General features: G+C 37.3%; 1 protein-coding gene across 1 annotated transcript in view; it reads left to right on the top strand.

The window, feature by feature from the left end:
- Positions 1-12,790: 12,790 nt before the first annotated feature.
- Positions 12,791-26,903, top strand: part of LOC150086090 (tax1-binding protein 3 homolog) — a 61,096-nt gene continuing 46,983 nt past the window's right edge. The window contains exon 1 of the mRNA XM_090373699.1: positions 12,791-12,880. Coding sequence (XP_090229825.1) covers positions 12,830-12,880 — 51 coding nt within the window. The 5' untranslated portion in view covers positions 12,791-12,829. The remainder of the gene's footprint in view (positions 12,881-26,903) is intronic.

Below are 26,903 nucleotides of genomic sequence, written 5' to 3'. Positions count from 1 at the left end.
ATTTAAGGAACCCAAAAGCAATTACTTTGCCTCACCCTAGGATACTAAATAGATTTGGAGATAGGCACACAATGAATGTAATAAACAACTTGTTGGTTAGCATTGATTTCAGGCTCAGGAGAAGTTACCCCATCTCCAAATTAAAATTCCTAATAAGAAAATTCTTGATACTCAATGACACAGTAGATTAGAATTGATATGCAGATAAACTACCTCTGTTTACAGTGTGCAATATACTATGTGTAGTGACTTCATAGTCTTTTCTGTAAGATAACAAATTTGTACAAAACTTGTAAAGGAAGAATTACAACTTGTTGTCAAGAAATTTACTTTTCTTAACAAGTTCATTTATTGTAAACGAATTCTCTTGATAAATAAAATTGTATTGTATTGTATTGTATTATAATAATAATAACAACAACAATAATAATAATAATAATAATAATAATAATAATAATAATAATAATAATAATAATAATAATAATAATAGATGGAAGGGCTGGAGCACGAAGGGAAACTCCGTGCGTGATGAATCAATCAGGTCTCTCGCCCGTACTGTAAAAGCTGTGGCAAGAGAAATAATTGTGTGAGGAATGTTCTCATGACACGGATTTTTTCCATTGATCTCTCTGAAAGAAAGGCAAAAGGTTATGCATATTTAAAGAAACGATACTATAATAATTTAAATTCAAGATGATGTGCCTCTCCCATGGCCCTACATCTATTAGCAAGACGTTCAAGAAATATGATGGTGCCATTAAATCAGTTTTCCTGGACTTTCCACCCCCTTCCTCAAGTCTTCGGATCTAAATCCATCGAAAATTTGTGGAACGCATTATAATATGGTATACAAGTAATTTAAGGTTGGAGTTTTTAATATTTATCCCCGCAATGTCTGTTCTGACCAAATGCTTGATAGTACAATAACGGAAGCACTCCTTGTTGTCCAGCTATTTTTTTTAAGTCGAAAATTATACGAACGGACTCCTTAAGGGTATTATTCAACTTATGCTGTTCCATGATATAAAATAAAAATGCTATTTCTGTATAATGACATTATATATATATATAATACATTTTTGAAAATATGCTTACTTGGCCATTTCCACGAAAAGAGACCCGCTGGCTCTGGGCGTTAAATTTTCTCCTACAATTCCTGCTTGCCTCAGCCAAATTTCGCTATTTTTCTTTGTCATGATAATGCCAGATTTCTTGCGATCTCCAAATTTAGCAAAGAGCCGAAACTGCCTCTGAAATGGTGGGGTCTTTAATTCTTGTATTTCACTTGTGAATGATCCTACTGAAAGTCTTCTGGCCCTTTTATTTTTGGAGGTAGAAGAGACAAATCTTGGAAGAGTAGTACTTTTTGTCTTGTTCTGATACGAATAAGTGTCGTCTACCCAATCTGTTTCTGTCGTTGAGTTTTTTCTTCTGCTGTTTTTCCAATCATATCCCGTTGTATCTTTTTTTGGAGATTGGTAGTTAGACATCGTATTATCGACATCATAATTAGTACATTTATTACTCGTTTCTGCAATCAAAAATGTGTTCGGTTTATATCGGTGGCGAATTCTCTCTTCTTTCCCTGATTCCGTATCGTTAAAATTATCATCATTGAGGACGCCTTGGTTATTTTCTCTACTATACGTGTCTAAAGAAAGTGAACGTAAGTGGGGGAGGCCAGAAGGCATTCTAAATATCCGGAATGTGTTCTCGCTTTCGTCAGACACAAAAGAAAGGGTATGGGTACTCAGTTCATGTGATTCATTCAAAGATTCCTTTGGAAAATTATCCTGTTTGTTTCTGGGTAGAGAACTTGCAACTTCGAATAATTCGCTTGTGCCATCTGAAATTGCTGAGACAAATAAGTCACTATTTCCTTCAGGACTCTGCCTGTTTTGATCCCGGAAAGCATCTCTCTCTGGTGATATAAAGGGATCACTGCTTCTTTCTCTCTGTTGATAACCTTCACCCTTTTTCCCTCCTTGGTAATCTTTTTCACACTCAAAATTATCGGGGTTTGGATCTTTGGCCATCTTAGCGGAATTTTTTTTGTGGTTTTTCGTCTTTTTAGCACACTTAATAAAATCTACAGATGTCAATTCTTTGCTGTTATTTCTTCTCTTTTGAAGTTGACGTGCACTGCTTCTACGTGGATTATGGAGATTGAGAAAATTCAGAAAGCGACGAAATCTGACAGCTACTCGCTTTTTCTTTTTACCCGAGAGTATACTTTTCATCTGCAAATGGAAGAAAGTTACTCAAGAATCCAAGTATCCTCTTAATATTTACTTAAAATAAAACCATATACGAGTATCATTGCATTGATTCAAAACTTATGAGGAACTATCAAAAAATTTTAAGACCGATGATATTATTTGAGTATTCAAAAGAGATACGAATGTATCTGCAATACTGTGCCACGCTCTTTCAGTTATCAATTAAGAGCGTTAGTACAGTGGGGGTGGGGAGTTTAAGTCTTGTTTAAAGTTTTTTTCGGAGTTAAACAGAAAAGAGTTTGAAAACTCTCTTACGTTTTACTTGGAAAAAGAAAAAGCCGACAACAGTAGGATAATAGTACTTGACTCATAACCATGATGCATGACCAAATACACTCAAACTCAAATTATTATATCAGGACCACCCGTAATTTCTTACATATATACTCATATTGTATTGTGTCTGTAAATTGCGTGTGTTCTCTGGTCGATTTGCCTGTTTTGCTGGACGAAAAAAACCGAAGTGCTATCCACGCCTGAGACCGACTAACTCAGCCAAGCAGTGAAAAAGCCCATTAAAGTTCTTCGCGTCATCGATGGGATTCCAGTCGGTCTTTTCCACCTGGTGTGGGGAGGAAGGGTGACGATACCACTGTGCTACACGCGCAGACATCCACATACACTCAGTAATCACTGAATTATTACCCCATTCGTAATGGACAATGTCACATAGCTTGCAGCATGAAAAAGCAGAACAGTTTTGTACGCTAATTTGCATCTTGTCGTGCAATTTAAAGTGATAAAATAGTAGTTATGGAATGTAGAAAAGATATCACGGTGTTTCAAAAGTGTATGATTGTGGGAGCTCATGCGTCTGGTGCTTCCATATTGGAAACGGCATGTCTTGTCGATTGCTCCTGGTCAACTAGTTGAGATGCACAAATAATGGTGTCGAACGGGTCAAACCGCATCCCGCGGACAGATCTGTAACACGGCCACTAGCTCAACTGCGAAGAGAGACATATTGGCAGTGCCCTTCGCTTACCACAATCATTTTCCTTGTGTAAAGGATTATGCAAGGAGGATGTCTGTGGTAAGCGAAGGATGCAGCGCGTTGTACAAGCTCGATGGCAGGTCCTTGTGCAACAGTGCAAAAGTTAACATTGCAATACAATATGTGGAATACAAGAACAATATTCCTAATGACGATGCGCCGCATACTCAGACATATGGGGGTTCTACAGGAGAGGACCCAAGAGACACCCTCTCATCACAGCTGATCATCGTCCATGGCGAATGCTGTGGTTTCAACAACATGCTGGTTTGACACTAGAGGACTGGAAATGAGTGTGCTGGTCGGATAAGTTCAAATACCTGGTGCAACATGCCGACTGACGCCTTCGTGTGTGGTGCAAGCAACACGAATCCATGGACCTATTGTGCATGGTGCCGACTGTCAAGGCAGGTAGCAGTGGTTGCTAAATATTGGGCATATTTTGCTGGAAAGAACTAGGACCCCTGTTACGTATGGACCAACATTTCACTGGTGTGTTGTTTTTTTTTAAACTATTATATTAGGGTCATCCAGAAAGCTATTTTCAGCTACCCATGTGTATTGCAACTATAAATTGCGTGTGTTCAGTCCAAAACTCCAGGAGCATTACTTGTTGGATACCGACAGAGAGTACAAGGCCTTCTCGCAATACTGCCAGGAGCTCTTCACAAGAAGAAGATCCCTACCGCTGGAACAAAAGTACACCTGACTAACTCGTCTTGCACAAATTCAAGCAGAATTGTCAACTTGACTACCATCGATAATTGAACGGGACCTCTGTCCCATGAAAGACAACACTGTTTTGGACCTTCCTGATTTAGACTCTACACAAACTATGATATTATGCAGCTCTGCTGACCCAGTGACTAAATGGATAGAAGCCTTGAAACCGCCCCCAAGTCAGACTGCAGTGAACACACATCACTAATTTCGACTTAACAAACGGGAAAAATCCGAGGAGAGACCCCTACTAGTAACACAGTCCAGTGATAACCACACACCTGACGACCAGACCTGAAAACTCCGAACTCGTAGTGACAAGTATACATCGGGCGGGACACATGACGTACAGTCCCAAGTGTGACAGGCTCGCCAAACTCTGAAAAAGAAGACAGGATGGGACCTGTGTCCCAGGTATGACACTCAAAAAGCACAGCTCAGCCGCTGCCATTAAGCTTTCCTTGCCACGCTCCTTTGCGTGGTCCTTTTCTTCCACCACCCAGGTCATCCATGGTCTCCTGTCCCCCTCGCCGCCCCTCTTTTCCTTCTGGTAGGGCATGGGCCTGCTCCACTGTTTTGGGGGTCATCTTCTCTATGGACACCTGATCTCTGTCTTTCCCCCCCCAGCCTTCAGTCTCAGTCCTCCTTCTCTAACTTATAACCAGCGTCCGAACCATCTCTAAATTGCTTGAGTCTTACACCCAAAAACTTAATAACAACATCATAATATCGCATAACTAGTACTTCTTTTGGCTGACCCCTATCTGTAGCTTTTTTTTTACCTAGGTCCTAGCCACTGAAATCTCAGGAAATTAGGTGGCAGGACCTGCCAGAGTAAATAACTATAATACTGGTGTACCTGGTCTGCCTCCACGGGTCGGAGTGTGGACAACGTTGGGACCCATTAGGGGCCCAGCGGCTAAATGACCAGAGGAACGACGGTACGCGACACTACACATATACAAAATCAATATACCTTTAAACCTCTGGCATTGACAGTGTTCAATGCCAGAGGACACATGCAAAATCGACCAGAGAACACATGCAATTTAGAGAAAAAATAAATGTATGGGCAGATGTAATCATTTACAGGGTATCCTAATATCATAATATATATATGTCCTTCCCCATCCTTTAGACTTTACCCCTACTCTAACTTGTCGCATTTTTTTTTACTTTTATTTATTTATTTTTATTATTATTATTTTTAAAATTTAATTAAATTTAATTTTTTTAGGCCCTTGCTGCTGAAATCTTCGGAAATTAGGTGGCAGGACCTGCCAGAGTATTTAAGCGATCCTGACCTGGCTCCTCGGGGATAAGTGTGGGCAACGGGGGGAGGGGGTCCCACTAGGGGCCTAACGGCTAAATGATCAGAACAACATAATGCAACACTACACAACGCTAACACACATTTTCCACTTTTTAAGCCTCTAGCCTTGACAAAGTTCTGTGATATGCAAACAGAGTACACAACGCGGAGATTTTTTCACTTCGTGGCTGAGTTAATCGGTGTCAGGCGTATATAGCATGGTTTTTCCCCCAGAAACTGAGGTTTATTTGTCCAGAAAGCAGGCAAATCGACCAGAGAACACACGCAATTTACAGACAAAATAAATATATAGGTAGATGTAATCATTTACGGGGGACCCTAATGTCATAATTTTGTGGGAACACATTCCAGTACTGTGTAAGTAATTTTGTTTGGGTATTATTTATTGTCTCAGTATGTCTGATAGGCCTTGGGTCACATGATACAAAGTTAGCTTGTGTAAAACAAATGCCATACAGCTTCTAAATAAATCAATTAAATTAACAAATTCAAAGTTCCTATCGGTCTTCCTGACCTTGCAGTAATTGTGTAGGTAGAAGCACCCCCACCTTTCTGGGTAGTCTTTCCTCGCAGCATTTCTCTCCGTTCCTCCTGCAGAACAGTGAACAGATATTTTTTCACAACGTAGCTGAGTTAGTCGGTCTCAGCGAAGGCTGTATGGTTCATCTTCCAGAAACTCGCGTTTTTCATCCCAGGAAACTGAGCAATGAATAGATGGAATCACTGCAGCTAGCTCAGCTGCGAAGAACGATATATTGGCAGTGCCCTGATCTGATCTTGTAGTTCAACCGATTAGGATGAATAAAACACTCCATACTATAAACAGAGGTGATATTTTCTACAAGTATACAAGTTGCATTTCTTTTAAATAAATTGCTGTGATTATTATTAATACAAAAAAATAAAGTGCCAGTATACACCCAAAATGTGCATTATGTCTGTAAATGTCTGTTATCCTTTGGAATTAGAATACATAATGGACCACTCGACGTTAATCACCATAAAAATACAAAAATAGTGCAAAAACCATGTTAAATAAAAGTGAAAACTATAAAAGAATGAATGGAAATAAATATATGTTTAACATTTCGTTTTTGACACATCCCTGATCGAACATAATGAAGTTAGATTTTACTTTTCAGAATTTTAATGATGGACTTATAGAGGATAGTTCTACTCCTTCCCTACCAGAACAAGTTGGCATTTAATCAAGAACATATGGACAGGGGTGTCGAGAATTGGGCTCTTGGGCTCGACACCCCTGTCCATATGTTCTATAAAAAAGTTCATGACGGGTATCCCTTGTATTTATGTGTTCAGGTGTGCAATGGTCCGCAAGTAGATGTAAGAGTTAAAAAGCAACAAGTCAATTCTCACATATAATAAATCAATAAGATACATATTAATAAAATAAAAACATTTTTATTATTTTAACTTTCTTTAATAATCGGCAATAAAATTAGTTTTCAGATTTTTATTAATTGCCGAATATTAAAAATTAATTTAATTACTTAAGTGTAATGTTGAGGTTCCAGCCTTCAAGAATTGTTGTCCGGGTACTGTAGCCCCATTAGCCCTCCTCTCTCTGATTTGCAAATCAATACTCGAACGAGATTGTGTCATGAAAACTAACATCATAACTAAAATTTATATATTCTCTCTTCAGATAGAAATTTAAATGCATTTTAAATTAAGTTCAGTTGATTGATATCACTTCGAAGGGATTTTTTTTAATTGGAACTTCCCTGAATTTTTATTTTTTTTTCTGAAATTCCTAAGGAGTGAACAGCACCACTGTGCAAAGTAATGTTTAATTTTTGAAGAAAAATTGCGAAAAACATGACGTTAAAAGATATATTTAAAAATATATTCTAGTATTATGAAAAATGGCCCAATCTTTTGTTTGAAAATTTAAAAAAAAATAAATAAAAAAATAATGGGATGAGAGAGGATGGCCATGCTTACCTTTCAGATTAAAAGTTCAAAACTTCATTTTGCCTTTTTCCCCCAAACCCTAACCGAGCTGCCAGTAACTCTGACTGCTGTTGGTTAAGTTGGTTGCATTGTTCGTTATTAGTAAAATGAACCCAAAATTTTTAAACAAATTGTTCGATTAATTTTTCATTGTTAAAAAATAACAATAATTGAGTATATGCATAGTCTAATTTGAGCCTTCATTGTACAAAATGCGCATTATTTAAATTGATCTCCACAATTTGTGAAAATTAAGTAACTGCCACCAATAAACTTTTAAACTGCAGACAGAGAGCATTAACTTTAATTCAGTTAAAAAAAAAATTGGTAATTTACGATCGCACCGCATTACATTTCAGGCGCTTGTCTAGTTTCAAAAATACTGAAATTATTACAATACTAAAAATAAAAAAATAAAATAAAAATACTAAAAATTACTAAAAATACTAAAATGAAAAATACAATTGAATTTTTCCATTTTATTCTCAGAAATTGGAAAAATAAATAGTATTCTGAAAATAAAAGTGAAAAGTAAATATATATTCTACAAGAAATTAATATAATAACAAATAACATATAAAAGTAATTAGTATCACTTCGCTACACCTTTTTGTTGTTTTTATAGGGTTTTAGGCGCATCAGCGACTAAGGTCAACTTGCTCGGTGTATACTGTCTGTAAATTGCGTGTGTGTGTCTTTTTTCCAGAAGAGAAAAAAGAACATGCAACCCTTGCCCGAGACTGACTAACTCAACCTGGTTATGAAAAAGATCCATAAAAATTCCTTACGTCATCGAGGAGACTCGAACTCAGGTTTTCAGCTGGTGTGAGGAGGACGACACTCCTACCAACTTTGCTACCCACGGGAACTCGCTAGAGATATCTCACAAAGTAATATTCGCTCAACTTTATTTATTTCAATAAAGTCTGCGCGGTTAGCACAGTGGTATCGTCATCGTCCTCCCCACACCGGGTGGAAAAGGCCCAGTCGGTGACGCGAGGAATTTTAATGGGCTTTTTTCACTCCGTGGCTGAGTTAGTCAGTCTCAGAAGTAGATAGCAAGGTTCCCCCCCCCCCCACGGAAACTGGGATTTTTTCGTCCAGCAAAAGAAGAAAATCGATCAAAGAATACACGCAATTTACAGATACAATATGCATGGATATTGTATATAAGAAATATGCATGGATATAAGAAATTACCAGGTGACTCTAATATAACAGTTTCGTTTGTGTTTTTTTATATTTTAATAAAAATTTAAAGTAGCGCGTATTTTACCATCTTTGGCTATTTAATAAAAGAAACAAATAACAGCACGTGCCTCGCTACATAATAATATAAAGTCAAAATTTTTGAACGAAACTTTATTTTTTCCTAGATTTGACTGCGTGAGTTGTGACTATACTGTAATCACAATTTTCCCCACACGGTGTAGAAAAGGCCGGTTTCGAATCCTGTCAATGATGCGAAGAAATTTTATAGGCTTTTTCCACTCCATGGCCGAGTTATTTGATCTCCGATGTGAATAGCAAGGTTCTTTCCCCACACACAGACTAGGGCTTTTCGTCAAGCAAAAACAGGCAAATTGACTAGGGAATATGAGCGATTTATGGACAAAATTACGCATGGGCAGATGAATCATTCCCGAATCTCCCTAATATGACAGGGTTATTTTTGTACCTTCTGTACAAAAAACTAAACTAAATTATATTAGGGTCACCTAGAAAGTCACTTCAACTATCCATGTGTAAAATAAATTATATTAGGGACACCTAGAAAGTCACTTCAACTACCCATGTGTAAAATAAATTATATTGGGGACACCTAGAAAGTCACTTCAACTAACCATGTGCATTGTGTCTGTAAATTGCTTGTGTTCTCTGGTCGATTTGCCTGCTTTTCCTTTTGTATAGTCTGCGTGGGTAGTACAGTGGTTATAATCATCGTCCTCCCCACACTGTGTGAAAAATGCCAGACCTCGAATCCCATCAACGCCAAGAAATTGTATTGGCTTTTTTTCACTTCGTGGCTGAGTTAGTTGGGCAGCAAGGTCCCCCCCCCCCAGTTACTTGGGATTTTTGTTTGGCAAAACAGACAAATCGCCAGAGAGCACATAATTTATGTACCTAATACACATGGACAGAAAAGCCGTTTTTGTATGGCCCTAATATAATTTCCCCCCACACACTTTTCTACAGTCTGAGAGAGTAGCATGGTGTTTATAATCACTGTCCTCCCCACACCGGGTGGAAAAGGTCCTGGCTTGAATCCCGCCAAATGACTGGAGGAACTTTTATGGGCTTTTTCGCTTCATGGCTAAGTTTGTCTCAGGCGTGGACAAGAAATTTCGCACCGTCGGAAACACAGTTTTTTTTTTTTGTTCAGGAAAGCAGGCAGATCAATCAGGGAACACATGTACCGGTAATTTATTGACATAATAGAAATGGGAAATTGAGAGCGTTCTTGGTGACTCTAAGATAGGAACTTTTTTTTCTGTATATCACGCTTCCCATATTCAAATTCTGAATTTTTTATGTCTCAGTGACACTATGTTTCCAATATTCTCACAATGTCTGCATTTGATGACTTAATTAATACTTCACATTCATCAAATTTAGTTACTGTGCTCCTAGAATTAGTCTATATGCACGTACGGTATATATGCACCTGTTTTTACTCTTAGTTACCGGAACATAGTCCCTGTATTTGCTTGTTTCACGAGGCCTCTGGTTGGTCTTGAAATCCTTGACACCTTACTTTCCAGCCTGCTGCTTGTTCCCATAGAAGAAGTGCAAAAATCACTTTCGTCCTTGCCGGCAGTTTCTGTTAACACATTGTTCCGTGTATCCCCCACGCCAGCAGTTTATCTACTCACCCAATACTGCTTCAACAGCATCAGCAAATATTCTTGAACCCCATATATTTAAGTGTACATTATCCCTTTAAAAACAATCTGATCTATTAACAAGCACCGTCTGCGCTGAGAAAATTTCTATTGGCGCTTATGTAACTGAAACAGAGAAACAATGCTCCTTGAAGATGCATGATGTTGTTCAGCTGAATCGGTTTGAGATGCATAACAAAAATTCATAACGATGCATATAGACGACTGATTAGGAGCCCAGCATTCCCAACTGCAGTTTTAGGGATGTTACTTTCCAATCCTCTCAGTTAGTAATCCATCTTAATATCCATGGTTCATATTTTTATTTATGTAACGTTGGCTACTTTTTTGAGAGAACTAAGTAAAACGAACATTCATATTAGTGCAAGTGTACTCCCCAGGCTGCTTAGATGTTATTATTATTAGCCATATGGTGCAAGGAAGCCTGAGGCTTATGATGCACCAGCCTAAAAAAATTTCCCGAGTTACCGAGAGAGAGAGAGAGAGAATTAGAAAGCAATCATCAAGAAAGAGAAGAATGACGATATCTTGCTTACAACCCTGGGTGTGCCAAGCCCATACTCACCAGATGTGAGCCCCTGTTACATTTGACACCTTTTTAAGTTGTCCTGAAGATAGGATTTCCTTCTAAATCCAGAAACGTTGCTACTTTCATATGAATGTTTAGTGATTTTACGTACTACCTCTAAGGGCTTTGTAACTTCATAGGATATGGCGAACAATCGTATATTTCATAATTAAGTACAGTATCAAGTGTTTTCTTTAATTTAATCTTATTATGCATGGACGATCCCAAGGTAGGGGTAAAAGAGGCTGTAATTCCCCTTATGATCAAAATAACGTAATTTTTTTTTACTTTTAATTAATTTTTTTTTACGTGATGATTAAAGATTAATCCTGTTGCTAGGAATAGGAACACTGATTAGCCCATTTTAGCTGCTTAAATGAGCCTGGGACCACCCCTGGTAATATGTAGAAAGTGTTAACTTTTACTAGTAGTGGTAGAGGCATGTGATGAAAGAAAGCCACAAAAAAAAAAAAAAAAAACATTTCACACATCCATTTTCTCTAAACCTTTGTCCAGATCCTCCTTAAATTTATTTAAGCTATCAACTTCCATAACGACAGATGGAAGTTTGTTTCAGCAATCAACTACCCGCTGGCTAAAGGTAAATTTCTACTTATCTATTCTGCAACTGTCTTTCCTCAAATTGAATTTATGCCCCCTCAGGTTCGTAATCTGAGCAAGAGGAAGAATTCCATCAGAATTGAGCCTGCTCAACCCATTCAAGGCTTTATACATCTCAATCAGATCACCTCGCAGGTGTCTAGTCTTCAACCGCTGCAATTTGCAGAACTTAAGCCTTTCTAGGTAAAAGGGTCCCTTCGTTCCCCCACCAATCTTGTTGCCCTTCTCTATACTCGTTCTAGCAACTCTAAATCATTCCTAAAATGAAGCTTCCAGACCTGTACGCAGTACTCAAGGTGTGCCCTGACTATTGCCTTATACAAGGGGATAATCACCTCCTTGTTCCTACTAGCAAAATTCCTGTATATCATTGACAATACCCCATGACCTTCTCTGGCAGCCTACCTGCACTATTCAGAAAACATCATATCTGACTGCGCAATTACTCCCAGGTGTTTTTCGTTTTCTACCACCCTAAATGCAGTACCACACAGTTGGTACGTTTCTCTGGGGCTACTTCTACTCATATGCAGTACTTCGCATTTGTCAATATTAAACTTGAGTTGCCACTTCTCAGCCCATCTGCCCAACTTTTCTAGAGATGAACAGATCAATTCCATTATTTTAGGCACTAATCATAACCTTCCCCTGCTCATATATCATTATTATTTATTTATTTCCCCCACCCTAGTGGGTAGCACAGTTGGTGTAATTACTGTCCCCCTCACTCCATGGAAAAGACCTGAGTTCAAATCCTGTCAATGACCCGAGGAATTTTTATGGGTATTTTTCACAACGTGGCTGAGTAGTCGGTGCTCAGGCGAGGGTAGTATGTCTCTTATCCCCGAAACTCGGATTTTTATTTCGGAAAATAGCAAATCAACCACAGAACCCACGCAATTTACAGACATTATATACGGCATAATATGGCTCAAGTTGCTGATGCGCCCATTAACAACAACATTTTTATTTTCCCAAGGTATAAATTTGTGCATCTTGTAAAAAAAAAAAAATAATAAATAAAAATTGATAGGAATGTACATTTTTCATTATCAATGATTCGAATCATGGATTTTGAGATGGATGACTAACCCCTATTTGTACTTGAAAATAATTTCCGAAAAGAATACTATGAAGAATGATATACATAAGAATAATATATTTTTTAAATCTTAATAGAATAATAGTTTATTAATGAAATTCGCAAATTTTAGAAATCAGATTTCATATTTCACAAATATCCTAATATTGTTTTGGATTTTTCTTTTTTATCCACAAATTTAGAATTATAAGTTCAGTAATGCAATATTTTAGCTTCAATTTGACGTGTTAGGGAAATTTTTAAAATAATTGTGAAATGAATTAGGGAATTGCTGGTTAAAGTTAGGGAAATTTCACACGGTTTGTAACTAAGTTGTGTTGTGTGTATACTGTAACATGAAAATGGCTTTCGAACATCAACCTGGGATGGCAATTGAATGTTTAAGTGTAAGTTTTGTTGTTTCATAATATAAAGAAGTGTAATTTATAGTGTTTCAATCATAAGAATAGTTTCATTTTACAAATAATTATTCTAAACTTCCGCCCAAAGTTTGGGGATGTACTTCGTTGAAAAATCCATGTCACAGGTTTGACAGTTTTGATTGCCTGTACAGTATTGTGATGTTTGTTTTATGAGACGTTTGCTAATTTGTGAATGCAACTGTAGGCTTTTGCTCTCGCGTGCATTTGCAAAGCCCATCACAATTTATAAACCAGAAGTAATAAAAATATTACAAACTGTAATCTTTTGAGACTGAAAAGGTTACTCTAGCACGTTGCTGTTATTTATAATCGCTCAATCATAGTTACATTGAAATTAAGTAATTACGATAATTGTAATGAATTATCAATTATACCAGTGCATGGAGTTTTAATCCTTCAAGTTTACTTAGATAAGTCTGTGAAGCGTACCATGAAGGAAAGCAGAGTTCAGCTATACAGGTAGGAACAGTTTGAAATATATGGGTTCACATTTATGATTGAATATGCAGCTGGAGCTAGAGTTTTAGCACTTAATTACGTGGAATGAAAAACATCAGAGAGAGGAGGAGGGAGGGAGAGAGGAATACTAATGAAATGTGCAAGTACAAGTTTATTTTTATAATTCCCTCTGACAGTTGTTGAGGTACTGAGTGGTATCATAATGGGATTTCAATTGTCTGATATTTTGGGCTGAAATTACTATTGACACAGGCCTTTCTGATTAGGCAATCAGATATGTATGCTAACTGACAGATGAACAGTTAAGTGAGAAGAGATTGGCTGTCTGAAGTGGGATTCCTTTTTTAGGCAGAAGATGCTATATTTGTAGGTTTTGTCACCGACAAACCAAGTTTATCAGTGACAGGTCAGTATTGAGGCTATGGAATTTGAGAAAAGCATCTGTCCTAGATGGAATTTATGGTCAAGGCCAAATTTATGGGTAGACAAGTTGGACATTTGTCTTTAGTTTTGATATTTGTCTTTAGGTTTGTCTTTAGTTGGATTTAGTTTGCCTTTGCTTTAGGGCTTCTAATTTAGTACACATCAAATCATTCTTGTCCTAGGTTCTGTTACATTATCTTTTCCAGTTATGCATGTGAAAGTAGTTTCTTTTCAAAACAGTGTGCATGCTGCATCCACTAAACCATTTTTAGGGATGCTTATGAATGCATAAAGCACATTGTCTTTGTCTTCCATCCATCCATAGCAGCTTGACTGCAGTAAAATATTTAGATGTCTCTTATAAAGATTTGAGTTGTACCAAATTTTATCGAAATCTGACCACTAGAAATTCAGCTTTTTATTTTCTTTCTTCTCTCCCCCCACCCCATAAAATCTTAAGTTATCTAGTAAATGGAAGTATGTTTTGGATGTTTGGGCATTGCTCAGGAAGGAAAAGTTGGATTTTCAGTATGTTTTGTGTGTTTTCAGAAAGGTTTCAGGCTCAATTCTAATCCTCCCACCTCCCCACAAAACAAAAACATTGTTAGAAATTTACAGCACAAGCTCTGAATCTTTTCATAATTTCACTTCCTATTTAGAACACTCTTAGAGGCCTTATATCAAATTTCAATAAGTCATTCATTTCCCCATGCAATCCATGTACCCTTAAGAAGTTCTGCTAACAAAAATCCCATCTTGTGGCTACCCATCATGTAATGAAGTTTTGGTACATTTCTTGAGTACAGTGTAGAAGCTTTTAACTATTGAGGTACATTATTTGATGATGAAATGCACCCAAAATGTAACGCAGTGCGTATATTACCTAACTTGTTTAAATAATAAATAGAATCATTAGTTGGAAAATTTTTCCTCCGGTTCTCTTCACTGGCTCCATTGATGCTTTGTCTAGAGCCCACAAATTTATGTATATGCCCTTTGGTATCTTATAACAAACTGAAACCATTGTGTGCAGGGATGCAAGCTGAGTGTAAAGCATCTTTACTCTTGTAAGTAGACATATATAGTACCTTATGTAGGATGGCTCTCTGAAGATTAGTTAAATTCTGCCTTGTTACTGGCTGCTTTGTCATTAGAGAGGTGGAAAGCCTGCAGTGCCCACCCACACCACAAGGAGGTGGGCCACAACTAAGCACATACTCTAGTGAACCTCAGCTATCTACCAGTCCAGAAATGGGCAATATCCTGCACTTACTGGAAGTAGTGCCAAACTAGTGGTTGCTAGCAGTGATCCCGTACCTTCAGTGATCCAAACTGGGAGCACCAGCAAAATAAATCCTGTTTGCTGACAAGTTGATGAGCCAGAAAAAAAAAAAAAAAAGATCTATATGTACATATATATATCCCACCCATCGAGATGACTGTGTCATCCAAGTGAGTCAGCAAATCTTGTCCATAAAGGGACAAGCAAAAATAAAGTAGAGCAGAAGGAACTAGCATTCCCAAAGCAAAAATATCAATACTATTTACAGACTTCAAAATTTATATTATATAGTAAAATGATGGGTCAGTAGTCCATAACTATCATAGTCTCAAAGTTTACTAGTCCATGTTATGAAGTCGATTTGATAATAGTCCAAGAAAAACATCAGATAATGATCCATAAAGTTTAATTATTAGCCATATAAGACTTAAGACATTTTAAAAATAGGTATCCAAAATATGAAGTTAGTTAGTTAATTAATTATCTTAATTGCACATAAAAGGTATGATACAGCGATAGTTTATTTTACATACATACAATATATATGTAACATACAGTAGTTAACAATATTTTGTTTATTCTACTCAACCTAATATAACAATACCCATTAGTATCAAAAGATTGGGTGCAAAAACCCAAAATATTAATAACCAAAACTTAAGGCATTGATAACCAAAACTTAAGTATTTAGTGACCTTGAAGCATTATGAACAGCAGATGCAAGTAGAGCCCTCTTCTGTGAAGAGACTGGACATGCAAAATCTTGTAATTGTTAAATTTAGTAGGATTATCCAAAAATTTATAGCCCGTGCCAAGAGTAATTGTTCCAGTTGCAATCATAAGTTGTAATCTCAAATCTCAATAAACAGGACACTCATAAAATGTGAAAAGCATCTTCACGTTCAGCACAGACACCAAGGTTGGTATCGGAAAGGTTCAATTTGTACAGCCTATGATTTACAGAGTCGTGTGCCCTCGTGGGTAACACAATTGGTAGAATTGCCATCCTCCCCACATATGGAAAAGACTGGAGTTAGTCTTTTCCACCACGTTGAGTCCCATTGATGACATGAGGAGTTTTCATGGGCCTTTTTCACAACGTGGCTGAGTTAGTCGGTCTCGGGCAAGGGTAGCATGGTTTTTTCCCCATGGAAACTTGGGTTTTTCATCCAGAAAATCGACTACAGAACACATGCAATTTACAGAGATTATACACAGAGCAATATGGCCTTAGTCGCTGATGCTCCTAAAACCCTACTACAACAAGAACAGAGCTGTGTGCTGCAAGCAAATAATTAGTGAAGAGACGTGGAGGGGAAACTATTTACTTGTGAATTTGTTTAGAAAGAAAACAATCGGAATAAAAGCTTTTGTAATGAGTCCTTTGGAACAGACTGGCCATCTGGCTTGCCATCTAGTCATAAGTATTTGAAGGTAGTGAATCTTTTGAGCTTTGCAATTACTGTCAGAATTAATAATTATACTTCCAAAGTTAAAAGAAAGACTCTTCTGAACATATTAATTCAAACCTCTGTAATCTCATAAGTAGACAAATGGACCCTTGCTTTCTTAGCATGTGGTAGTCCAGAACCTCTGCTATATGTGCATATCCTATGCATACAACTAAGCTACTTGAACAGCTAAATTCACCAGCACTTTTGTTGAGGGTTGTGAGAGCTGCAGAAGTCTAGATATCAGTGGCATATTGGGTTACATGTTGGATAATGCTATGAACATAACATAATAGTGAATTTGTTATATACATGTATAGTTAATGTACAAAAGTTTGATATAAATAACAAAATTACAATAGTTTGCAAATTTTTTTATTGTTTAATTAAAAAAGATTCATCTTTAGAGTCACCATTAATTTTTTTAATGGTGACTCTAAAGATGAAAGGTATTAGAACCTATAGTACTGTAGTAGGCATATATGGACTGAAAGTTGAGAAGATAAAAGATACTTGTTGATACTTAATGTGAATTTCAATGGGTTATAATTATCAGTAAAAAATATATATGAAGGAATGTTGTTACAAAGAACAGAAGTAGAAGAGATTGATGAAGAGGAAAAGTTATTTTTCTGAATGGTTTGGTTTGGTATTTGGATTTTAGGAGTATTAGCAACTAAGGCCATATTGCTCCGGGATATGCGGTGGTCATTCCCTGACCTTTCCGCATCGTCCGTATTTGGTGGTGACGGGCTCGAACCCCGGTCTAATAATCAAGAAGCGTGTGCTACGCACTGCTGCTCCTTCCCACCTGGCTACGGAGGCGCCTATTTTTCTGAATATGGAGTGGAACTGTGAGTGGTTGTTGACTAGTTCAGGCACATATTTGGTTTGCAAGAGAGGTAGAATTACAGATGGCAATTAGAATTTCTGCTATGTGCCTTTTTTACAGAATTCCATGGGCCTTTTGTAGAAAAGGCACATAGCAGAAACTGAATATCTTAAGTCAATGGTTTTCAACCGGGGTGCCGCAACACCTTAGGTTGCCACAACAACATTCCAGAGGTGCCATGTAGTTTGGGTTTAAAACTTATTATATATATATATGTGTGTGTGTTTATTTCATTATAAAAACGTGTACAGTTTCTTTTTAATTTTGTAGTGATCTATAATTGATGTTTACTTAGTACCTCTATATAAAGAATAAAATTATATACTGTATATATATAATTTGTATTATGAAATGTAATTTTTATAATTATATTATTGTAATAAATATCATATAACATATATATTTATATATGGATATATATAGAGAGAAAATCGGATCTAATAGGCAGAAAATTGAGTAGGGGTGCTGCAAAATGAAATAAATTATTTAGGGATGCCATTATTAAAAAAAGGTTGAAAACCATTGATCTAGGTGATAGATAGTGGCGAGAGTTTGTGAGCGATGGTCATTAATCAACCTGACTGCAAAAAAAATAATAATACAGGCCAGTGGAATTTTTTTTTATGGTAGTACATTATGTTCTGATCAAGAGTACAAAGTGAACTTAGATGTAAAAGCATGTCATTTCTGAAATATGCAAATTAACTCATGCATATCTGAAAATAGAATTTAGCAGAAGTTTCAAACTTTAACCCTTTCGCAAGTATGCATGTATATATATGTTCTTTACTCAAGGGGCAAAAGGAGTATACACATATATATGTTTGCAAGATTCTATCAATATATTTTCAGCAAATTATGTCTGTATGTGTACAGATTCTTTCGAAACTGTACACATACATATAGTATTTATCAACTGTGTTTACAAGTAATAGCAGCCCTTTTTATATGTGTAATAGTTTCAAAAATTGGCATGAGAAAGCATGGCTCATTTAACAAGCATTGAGACAGTAAGGATTTACACAAACTGAATTTGAAGAAATTCTCTAGAATTCAGAATCAGAAGTTGATGAAATCAACTTATATATATGTATAAATGTAGAGGATGTTACTGCAAAGAAAAAGTAAGGAATGAGGGATTTTTATTTTTTTTTACAATTTTTTTTTTAATGAAATTTGAAATTTTGATTTTATTTTCGACATTAATCTAACACTGTTTGGTTTTAAGTCAAAAGGGAAAAAAAATATATATTTAAAAACATTTATAAGTTATTTTTAAATTTTATACACTTCCAAATTCTCAAAAAAAAATTTACTCCAGGTGGAGGGCATGCTTCTCTCTCTCTCTCTCACACACACGCACACACACACGGTAACCCGGAGCAGCATAAGCCTGAAGACTTCCTTGCACCATATGGCTAATAATAATATTGAAGTTACTGTTCGAGGAGAATAGCATGTAACTGAGAGATGGTTGCTATATCAAAATTTGTATCCCTAGACCATCCCATATATGTTCAGTGGGATTGAGGCCTGCAAATCTCATGAGTCCACTCCATTTGGGTGGTATTCTCACTCTTCACCCAAATGAAAAAAGAAAGTTCTGAATGAGTTTCACCCTTTTGGTTTGGAGGAGGAAGCATTATCATTAGAACTTGGATGAGAATGACCGACTGCATTCCTATATTCTCTCTCTCTCTTCATTCCCCCCCCCCCCAATTATTCAGACGTGCACAGTTGCACTGAGTGATTCATGGTTCAATCTCTTTGTTTAAAATTGCTGATATTTGTATATCAGAATGATATGCTCCTACTAATTTCTGCCAGTTTTATGTATGCGCATCGTTTCTGTTCATTTTACAAAGAGTAAGTTCAAAATTGTTGCGTTAGATTGTTGCTTGGCTCTCTGCTTTATTCTGTTCATCATCACTTACAGATATTAAACATGGCCATGAAAGATACTTATAGTTGAATATGGTGTGCATATTGATCAGAGGTGCAACAGCTCTAAAAATTTTGTTGAATGGATGCTGGTTGATGAGGTTAATATTACAAGTTTAGCACGGATTTTCAAACTAGGTTGAATTAAAGCTCTCTTGTTTATAGATTTCAAACATTTATAGATGTTGATAATAGGAAATATTGGTAATCCAAACTAATTAATGCAAGCTGTTTTTGAATTGCCAAAATTTTCAGATTAGGAGGATTGTAACATGAAATGCATTTTATGTATATAAATTATCAGTTTGCATATGTATTTATTATTAAGAATATATTACACAATATGGTAATCACATTTAAATCAAAAATCACAGATATTTATGATTTACTTTGCTTATTCTCTTTAAAGCACATTTGTGGTGTTGCTGAAATCAGAATTTAGTCAGCTGTTCTATTATTTTCTGTAGACCATTCAGTACACGTGTTAAAAAGTAAAAGTACTGTATATCTTCATGTTTTGCCAAATTCATTTGAATGGCCCCTTCTTGATCCTTGGTATTTTCTTTTTCTTCATCTCGTTATTGTTATTTTTGATTTTTAGGAGCATTAGCAACTAATGCCATATTGCTCCGGGATATGCAGTGGTCATTCCCTGACTTTTCCGTATTTGGTGGTGACAGGCTCGAACCCCGGTCTAATCAAGAAGCATGTGCTACGCACTGCTCCTTCCCACCTGGTTATGGAGGCGCCTTCTTCATCTCGTAAGATGATATTTTATTTTGGTGTCAGTTTGAAATTTGACTTCGTTTTCATTTTTGCCATTAATCCATTCTGTAATCTCTTTACTTTCTTGATTCATTTTGATTATTGGGGGACCAGTCGATACCAGTTCTTTATTGTCTTCAACACATTACCTCCAGTTTCTAAATTGTTTAGAAAATTATCCAATTTTGGACATTTTCTTCACAAGTTTTCAAATTTGGGAAATATATAATACCAGGTTTCAGTGAGAAAAACAAATCTTTTAAAAGATGATTTTATTTTTTAAAGTAGTTGTGATAGCTTCAATGTGCACTACTACACAGAAGATTTTTATGGTAACATAATTTGATTACCTATTCTACATTTTGGCTCACTAGCTGCATCAGAGTGCAGGTAGGTGTCTGGAATCTTCAACTTTTTTTTATAATTTTCCTTAAACCGTTAGCTGTTATTGGACCTTTCCTCAAATGTTTTATCATCCCAAACACTGTCTGCTAATGATATACTGTTATACTGTCCTGCTGAAAGTTTTGTTTTATAAGTAACATTGATCTTTCATAGAAATAGTCATTTCTATGACTATTTCTTCATGAATGCGGCCAGCACGCTGACCGCATTCATGAATTTTCCTTTTGAAATGTTATTCAGCTTATGTGCTGTTTACATATTGCAGTGCAATCTTGTTTTCTGCTCATCACTTTGATTCCTTTGCATACCACCTGGATTCAGCTACAACACATGTTGTGCAAAGTTAGTGGCACATTCCCCTTAGTGGTGCTATTTGGATGATTTTTATTTATTTTTCTGGAAAATATCTCTTCCCCATCATCTGGATATTAGGTGTCAAATTGGTGTTCTGATGGGCATTTATGAGAGCTTGAAGAACAGGATAGGTTTTGCATATATGTTTTACAGATGTTATGAGAGCTTCCTTGGACTCAGGGTAGGTCCCCATGAATTGGAGGTGTGCAAATGTATCACCAATTCACAAAGAGGGTTCAAAAGGTAACACAAGTAACTACAGACCTGTTAGTTTAACTTGTGTTCTAGGGAAAATAATGGAATCACTGGTTGAAGAAGCATTGCAGGATCATCTAGACAAGACTGCAGTAATAATTAAGACACAGCATGGATTTGTTAAAGGGAGGTCTTGTCTGACCAATTTGATTTGATACTATGATGTGGTCACAAAGGAACTGAATGCAAAAAATAATTTTGATATCATATACAGTCGATTCCAGTTATTTGGGACACATCGGCACTAGTGCATTTTGGCCTGATTAAGCGGCTGCCCCAGTTATCCGAAGTTTCACGTAAATAGTTAAAAATACAATGGACCCTGCTTTACAGTTGGTTCACTGTACAATCAAACCACGTTACGATGGACTCGCCATAGTAAAGCACCGTTCACTATACGATGTGTAGTAAGCGCCGGTCATTGTGATCATGTTTGCGAATTGAATTTTAATTCTATTAAACAGCAATTCTAATTAGTGAAAATAGGAGGAATATTATCCACAGGCTATAAAAGCAAAGATATATTATTAAGCATAGACTTACCCTTTATTACCTTACCAATTAAAAATTAAATGATACATGAAACGGCCTCCATAGCCAGGTGGGCAGGAACAGCAGTGCGTAGCACACGCTTCTTGATTAGACCGGAGTTTGAGCCCGTGACCACCGCACATCCCTGGAGCAATATGGCCTTAGTTGCTAATGCTCCTAAACACCAAATAAACAAACGATACTTGAAAATCGGAAGAATATACGTGATAATCGGAATAAATTTCATGGAAGTGTAAACACATTTCACCATAATAACCCACAGATTCCAACTGTCGGTATTATCACAAATTCAAGAAGATCGAGTTTACTATCCATTTATGATAGATTGCACTAACAGAAAAGCCCAATAAACAGGTGACTGCTAATTGTTTTTATTGTCTTATGGTTGTGACCTCTAGAAATCTGACTGTACCACGTGGTTTGGTCGGAGACAATCATAGGGTAATCTCCAGTGCTGCCGTCTCCTGCCCCGATTAAATGGCATGTTGTCACAATTAAGCGAAGTAAACCCTGGCTATTTTCTTGATTGGGTTCTGTTTTTTAAGATTTGCCCCAAATAAACGGTGGCCCCGATTAACTGGTGGCCCAAATAACCAGAATACACTGTACTTGGATTTCAGGAAAGCTTTTGATACTGTTGCATATGGAAGACTGCTGTACAAATTGGAGAGGTATGGCATTAAGGGTAAGTTGCTACAATGGATAAAGGGTTGGTTGAGTGGGAGACAACAGAGAGTGGTAATCAGTGGACACTGCTCTTCGTGGACAAATGTTATTAGTGGAGTTCCCCAGGGTTTGGTGTTGGGCCATTGTTGTTTTCAGTATTTATCAATAATATTGATGAAGGTATATCAGGTTTAATGTCCAAGTTTGCAGATGATACAAAGGTTGGGGGTTGTTAACGACAGTATGCTACTCCAACTGGATTTAGATAAGTTGGGAAAATGGGCTGAGAAGTGGCAACTGAAGTTTAACATTGATAAATGCAAAGTACTGCATATGGGTAGCAATAACTAAAGAGAAACGTACCAACTGTATGGTACTACACTCAGTGAAGTGGAAAGTGAAAAAGACCTGGGGGGTAATTGTGGAGTCAAATATGAAGTTTGTTGAGCAGTGCAGACGTGCTGCCAGGGCAGGTCATGGAGTCTTGTCAATGGTATATAGGAATTTTGCTAGCAGGGACAGGGAGGTGATTATCCCGTTATACAAGACAATGGTCAGGCCACACCCAGAGTACTGTGTACAGGTCTGGAGGCCTCATTTTAGAAAGGATGTAGAGTTGCTAGAATGAGTACAAAGAAGGGCAACAAGATTGGTGAGGGGAACAAATGGATGCTCTTACTGAAAAAGCCTTAAATTCGGCAAATTGCAGCACCTGGAGAGTAGGCACCTGCGAGGTGATCTCATTGAGGTGTATAAAGTCTTGAATGGGTTGAGCAAGCTGAATGCTGATTGGATTCTTCCTCTTGCTCAGACTAAGAACCTGAGGTGGCACAGTTTAAAATTGAGGAAAGATATCCGTGGAAATTTGCCTTTAGCCAACGGGTGGTTGATTGAGGGGTGAAATGGGAGTTTTTTTTTCTTTTCCTTTGGCTGATGCTGCATAAGCTTGCTTTCTTGCATCGTATGTCTCTACTAATGCTAATGTCCTCTAAGGAATTAAGTTGGATGTCCATCAAGCTCTTAGCTGCCTGCCCCAATGCCAGAACTTGCAATGGCAAATCAGACAACACAGCGGCAAAATCCAATGCAGAATGCACTGATCCCACAGTAAGTAGCTGTTGTCAGGAAAAAGGGAAATATATTGATCAAAAAGGATAAGTGGAATAGGACCTGGTTTTGTCTGCTAGGGTTGATGACATTGAAGTTGATGACATTGAAGAGCAGATATCAATTTTTAAGGGCATGTTGTACATGTTAGCACTAATGACATTAACAGTAAGGAGTGAGGACTTGCTTAACAATTAAAGGGGGGGGGGTGTTTAGAAAAAGTCACGAGTTAGGATTAAATCTGAAAGTGTCTACAATTCTGCCCAGACACAATAGTAGTGGGTACGTGATGAGAGCCGTGTCAACCATTTTGTTTCTGGATAAATTGTGCAAGGCTGATGGGATAGAATTTTTCTCAGCATGATCTATGCTTGTTAACAGGGGAGACTGCTTCTACAGGGATGGGATACACTGTATGCATAGTGTGTGTGTGTATATATACAGTGCACACTGCTTATTATGATGAGAGATAGTGTTACCATTCATGAGGCGCCTCCATAGCCAGGTGGGCAGGAGCACCAGTGCGTAGCACATGCTTCTTGATTAGACCGGGGTTCAAGCCCATGAGCCACCAAATACGGAGGATGCGAAAAGGGCAGGGAATGACCACCGCATATCCCCGGAGCAATATGACCTTAGTTGCTAATGCTCCTAAAAAAAAACTAAATAACAATAATAACCATTCATGAAGTTCCAATCAGACATATACTAATGTGACATTTTAAAAAATGTAAAAGAAAACATTTATTGTAATCAGTGCTTTCATTTTTGTTATCACTTTTTTGCCTTATCACAGTTTACACTTGTGCAGTTCTTAATTTTAATATTTTCTTTATTTGTTTTTAATGGTTTGTATGGATTCCAGAAACATTATGGCAGTTTCATTTTTATTAATAACTTTCTCAAAGAAATGGTGGACAATAAAGTATTTTATGTTGCTTAATTTTAATGTTTTTGTTCTGTCCACTCCCATCTTTTTAGGTATACATTTCTGCTCTCCATCAGTAAACAATGGCCCCGAGTGCCAAGCGATATTAGTGACCACAGCGCCTTTCCAGAGTGATTATCTAGTACGCTTAATTGTAAATACGTTTCTCCTGAGTTTCGAAAGTCCGATAGCTCCTGAATATTATAATTAAATAGATATATTCAATACTATAACCTAGAAAGGAAAGCCACCTTTCTTTAATCCCTCTCTTTATTTTTAGTTATTACTAACCCTTTTCTTCGCTTGGGTCACTAGGCGGCACCGCTCTTGCCTCCACGTGGCGGGGCTGGTAACCTGGGAGAAAAAGAATCTCCCGGGGCCAAAAAGAGCATATCATGAGTAAATCAAACTCAGACTTATCTGGGCTGCCAGACGCAACCCAGATATCAAAAAAGAAAGACAGTTCCACAGCAGGAATGGCAAAGCACCAAAAAACTGAGCCAGAGACATATCCAATTCCAACCTATCTAATCATCCATTCAACTGGTGAGAATGCAGTTGGCAAACTCTCTCCCTTTAGAATTCAAAAGGAATTGGAAAGTAAAGCAGGATCTCCGAAATCCGTAAAGAGACTCAGATCAGGAGATATTCTCATTGAGACATCTAATACCAAACATTCTGAGCGACTTCTGAAAACAAATTTCTTTGCAGGTCTCCCAGTAACTGTAACACCCCACAGATCACTAAACACCTCTAAAGGAGTGATCTCAAACTGGGACTTACTAGATGTAACTGAAGAAGAAATGCTAGAAGAACTGAAAGAACAAGGAGTTATTCATGTCAAGAGAATCTCCATGAGAAAAGATGGTAATCTGATCCCTACTCGCAATCTGATCTTGACCTTTAACACACCGAATCGTCCATCATCCATTAAGGCCGGATATCTGGTATGTAATGTCAGACCATATGTCCCAAACCCGCTACGGTGTTTCCGATGCCAGAAGTATGGACATTCCCAAACAGCTTGCCGGGGAACTCCTACTTGCGCAAAGTGTAGTTCAATCGAACATGATTGCGAAAACTCTAATGCTCCTCAATCAGTATGTCCAAATTGCAAAAAAGATCATCCCACTTATGCCAGAATATGCGAGCGCTGGAAAAGTGAGAAACTTATCCAGAAATATAAAACTGAGCATAATGTTTCTTACCCAGAAGCAAAAAGAATCATCTCACCACCAATTCATGCAGACAGACCTACGTATGCCCAAGCCACCAAAAAATTCCAATCAACCGGATCGCAAACTGAAATAACAGTACCTCCAAAACAGTCTTTCTCAAATTACGTAAAATCTTTGTACAGTGCAACTCAAACCCAAGCAGTCAATACACCAATTACCATACCACAAGAAAACATACACACTCCGGATGAAGGATTTAAAGAAAAACATATCCTAACTTCTAGTCACCAACAACAAATGGACACTAAAGAAAAATCAGCAGATGACCCTGTTCTTCAAATCTTTGTTGAAGAAGATATGGACATCGAAAGGCCTTCCTTCCCAAAAAAAGATAAAAACAAAAGTGAAAAACAGAAAACCTCAACAACCCGAAAACGCTCAGAAAGTCTAATAAGAGATAAACAATGAACAGAATGATACAATGGAACTGTCGTGGATTCCGCGCCAATATCGATGACCTATACGATCTTTCCTGTAAATACTCACCAATATGTATCTGCCTTCAAGAAACTTATTTAAAACCCCAAAATACACCAAAACTGTCTCATTATAACATTATTAGAAAAGACAGAACCAATCAATATCGCACATGGTGGCGTAGCTATTTTAACAAACCCACATATTCCTACCAAACAGGTCTCACTGAACTCTCCCCTCGAGGCAATAGCAGTCCGTATAGCTGCTGACATCCATATGACAATCTGCTCCTTATACATTCCACCAAGCTATACTTTCCAGCAAAATGATCTCAACAATCTTATAGCTGAACTCCTAACACCTTTCCTCATTCTGGGAGACTTAAATGGTCATCACACTCTTTGGGGTAACAACAACATCGACCAAAGAGGAAAACTAATTGAACAGTGTCTAGACAATAACAACCTCCTTCTTCTAAATGATGGTTCACCTACATACGTTCACCTACCTTCAGGAACAAGCACTGCAATAGATTTGTCTATCTGTTCTGCAACCTTATATCCTATTCTAAAGTGGACGGTAAACAACGATCCGCTACATAGCGATCATTTCCCCATAATAATTGAATTACTTAATAAGCCCCCTCATCATCCTACTAAAATTCCGCATTGGCTTACTGATAAAGCAGATTGGCAGTCCTATAAAAAATTGACCAAGCTTGATCCCGAAATAATCCAAAATTCCACAACTGACGAAGCAGTTGACTATGTCACCAAAATGATATTACATGCAGCAGAACAAACCGTACCGAAATCCTCATCAAAATTGCCGATTCATCCAAAAACCTGGTGG

The sequence above is a fragment of the Mastigoproctus giganteus genome, chromosome 5 (assembly GCF_048544385.1).
Source record: "Mastigoproctus giganteus isolate SK-2022 chromosome 5, ASM4854438v1, whole genome shotgun sequence".
NCBI classification, from domain to species: domain Eukaryota; kingdom Metazoa; phylum Arthropoda; class Arachnida; order Uropygi; family Thelyphonidae; genus Mastigoproctus; species Mastigoproctus giganteus.
The sequence above is the reverse complement of the archived record's forward strand: the minus strand, read 5'-3'. Positions and strand labels throughout refer to the sequence as shown.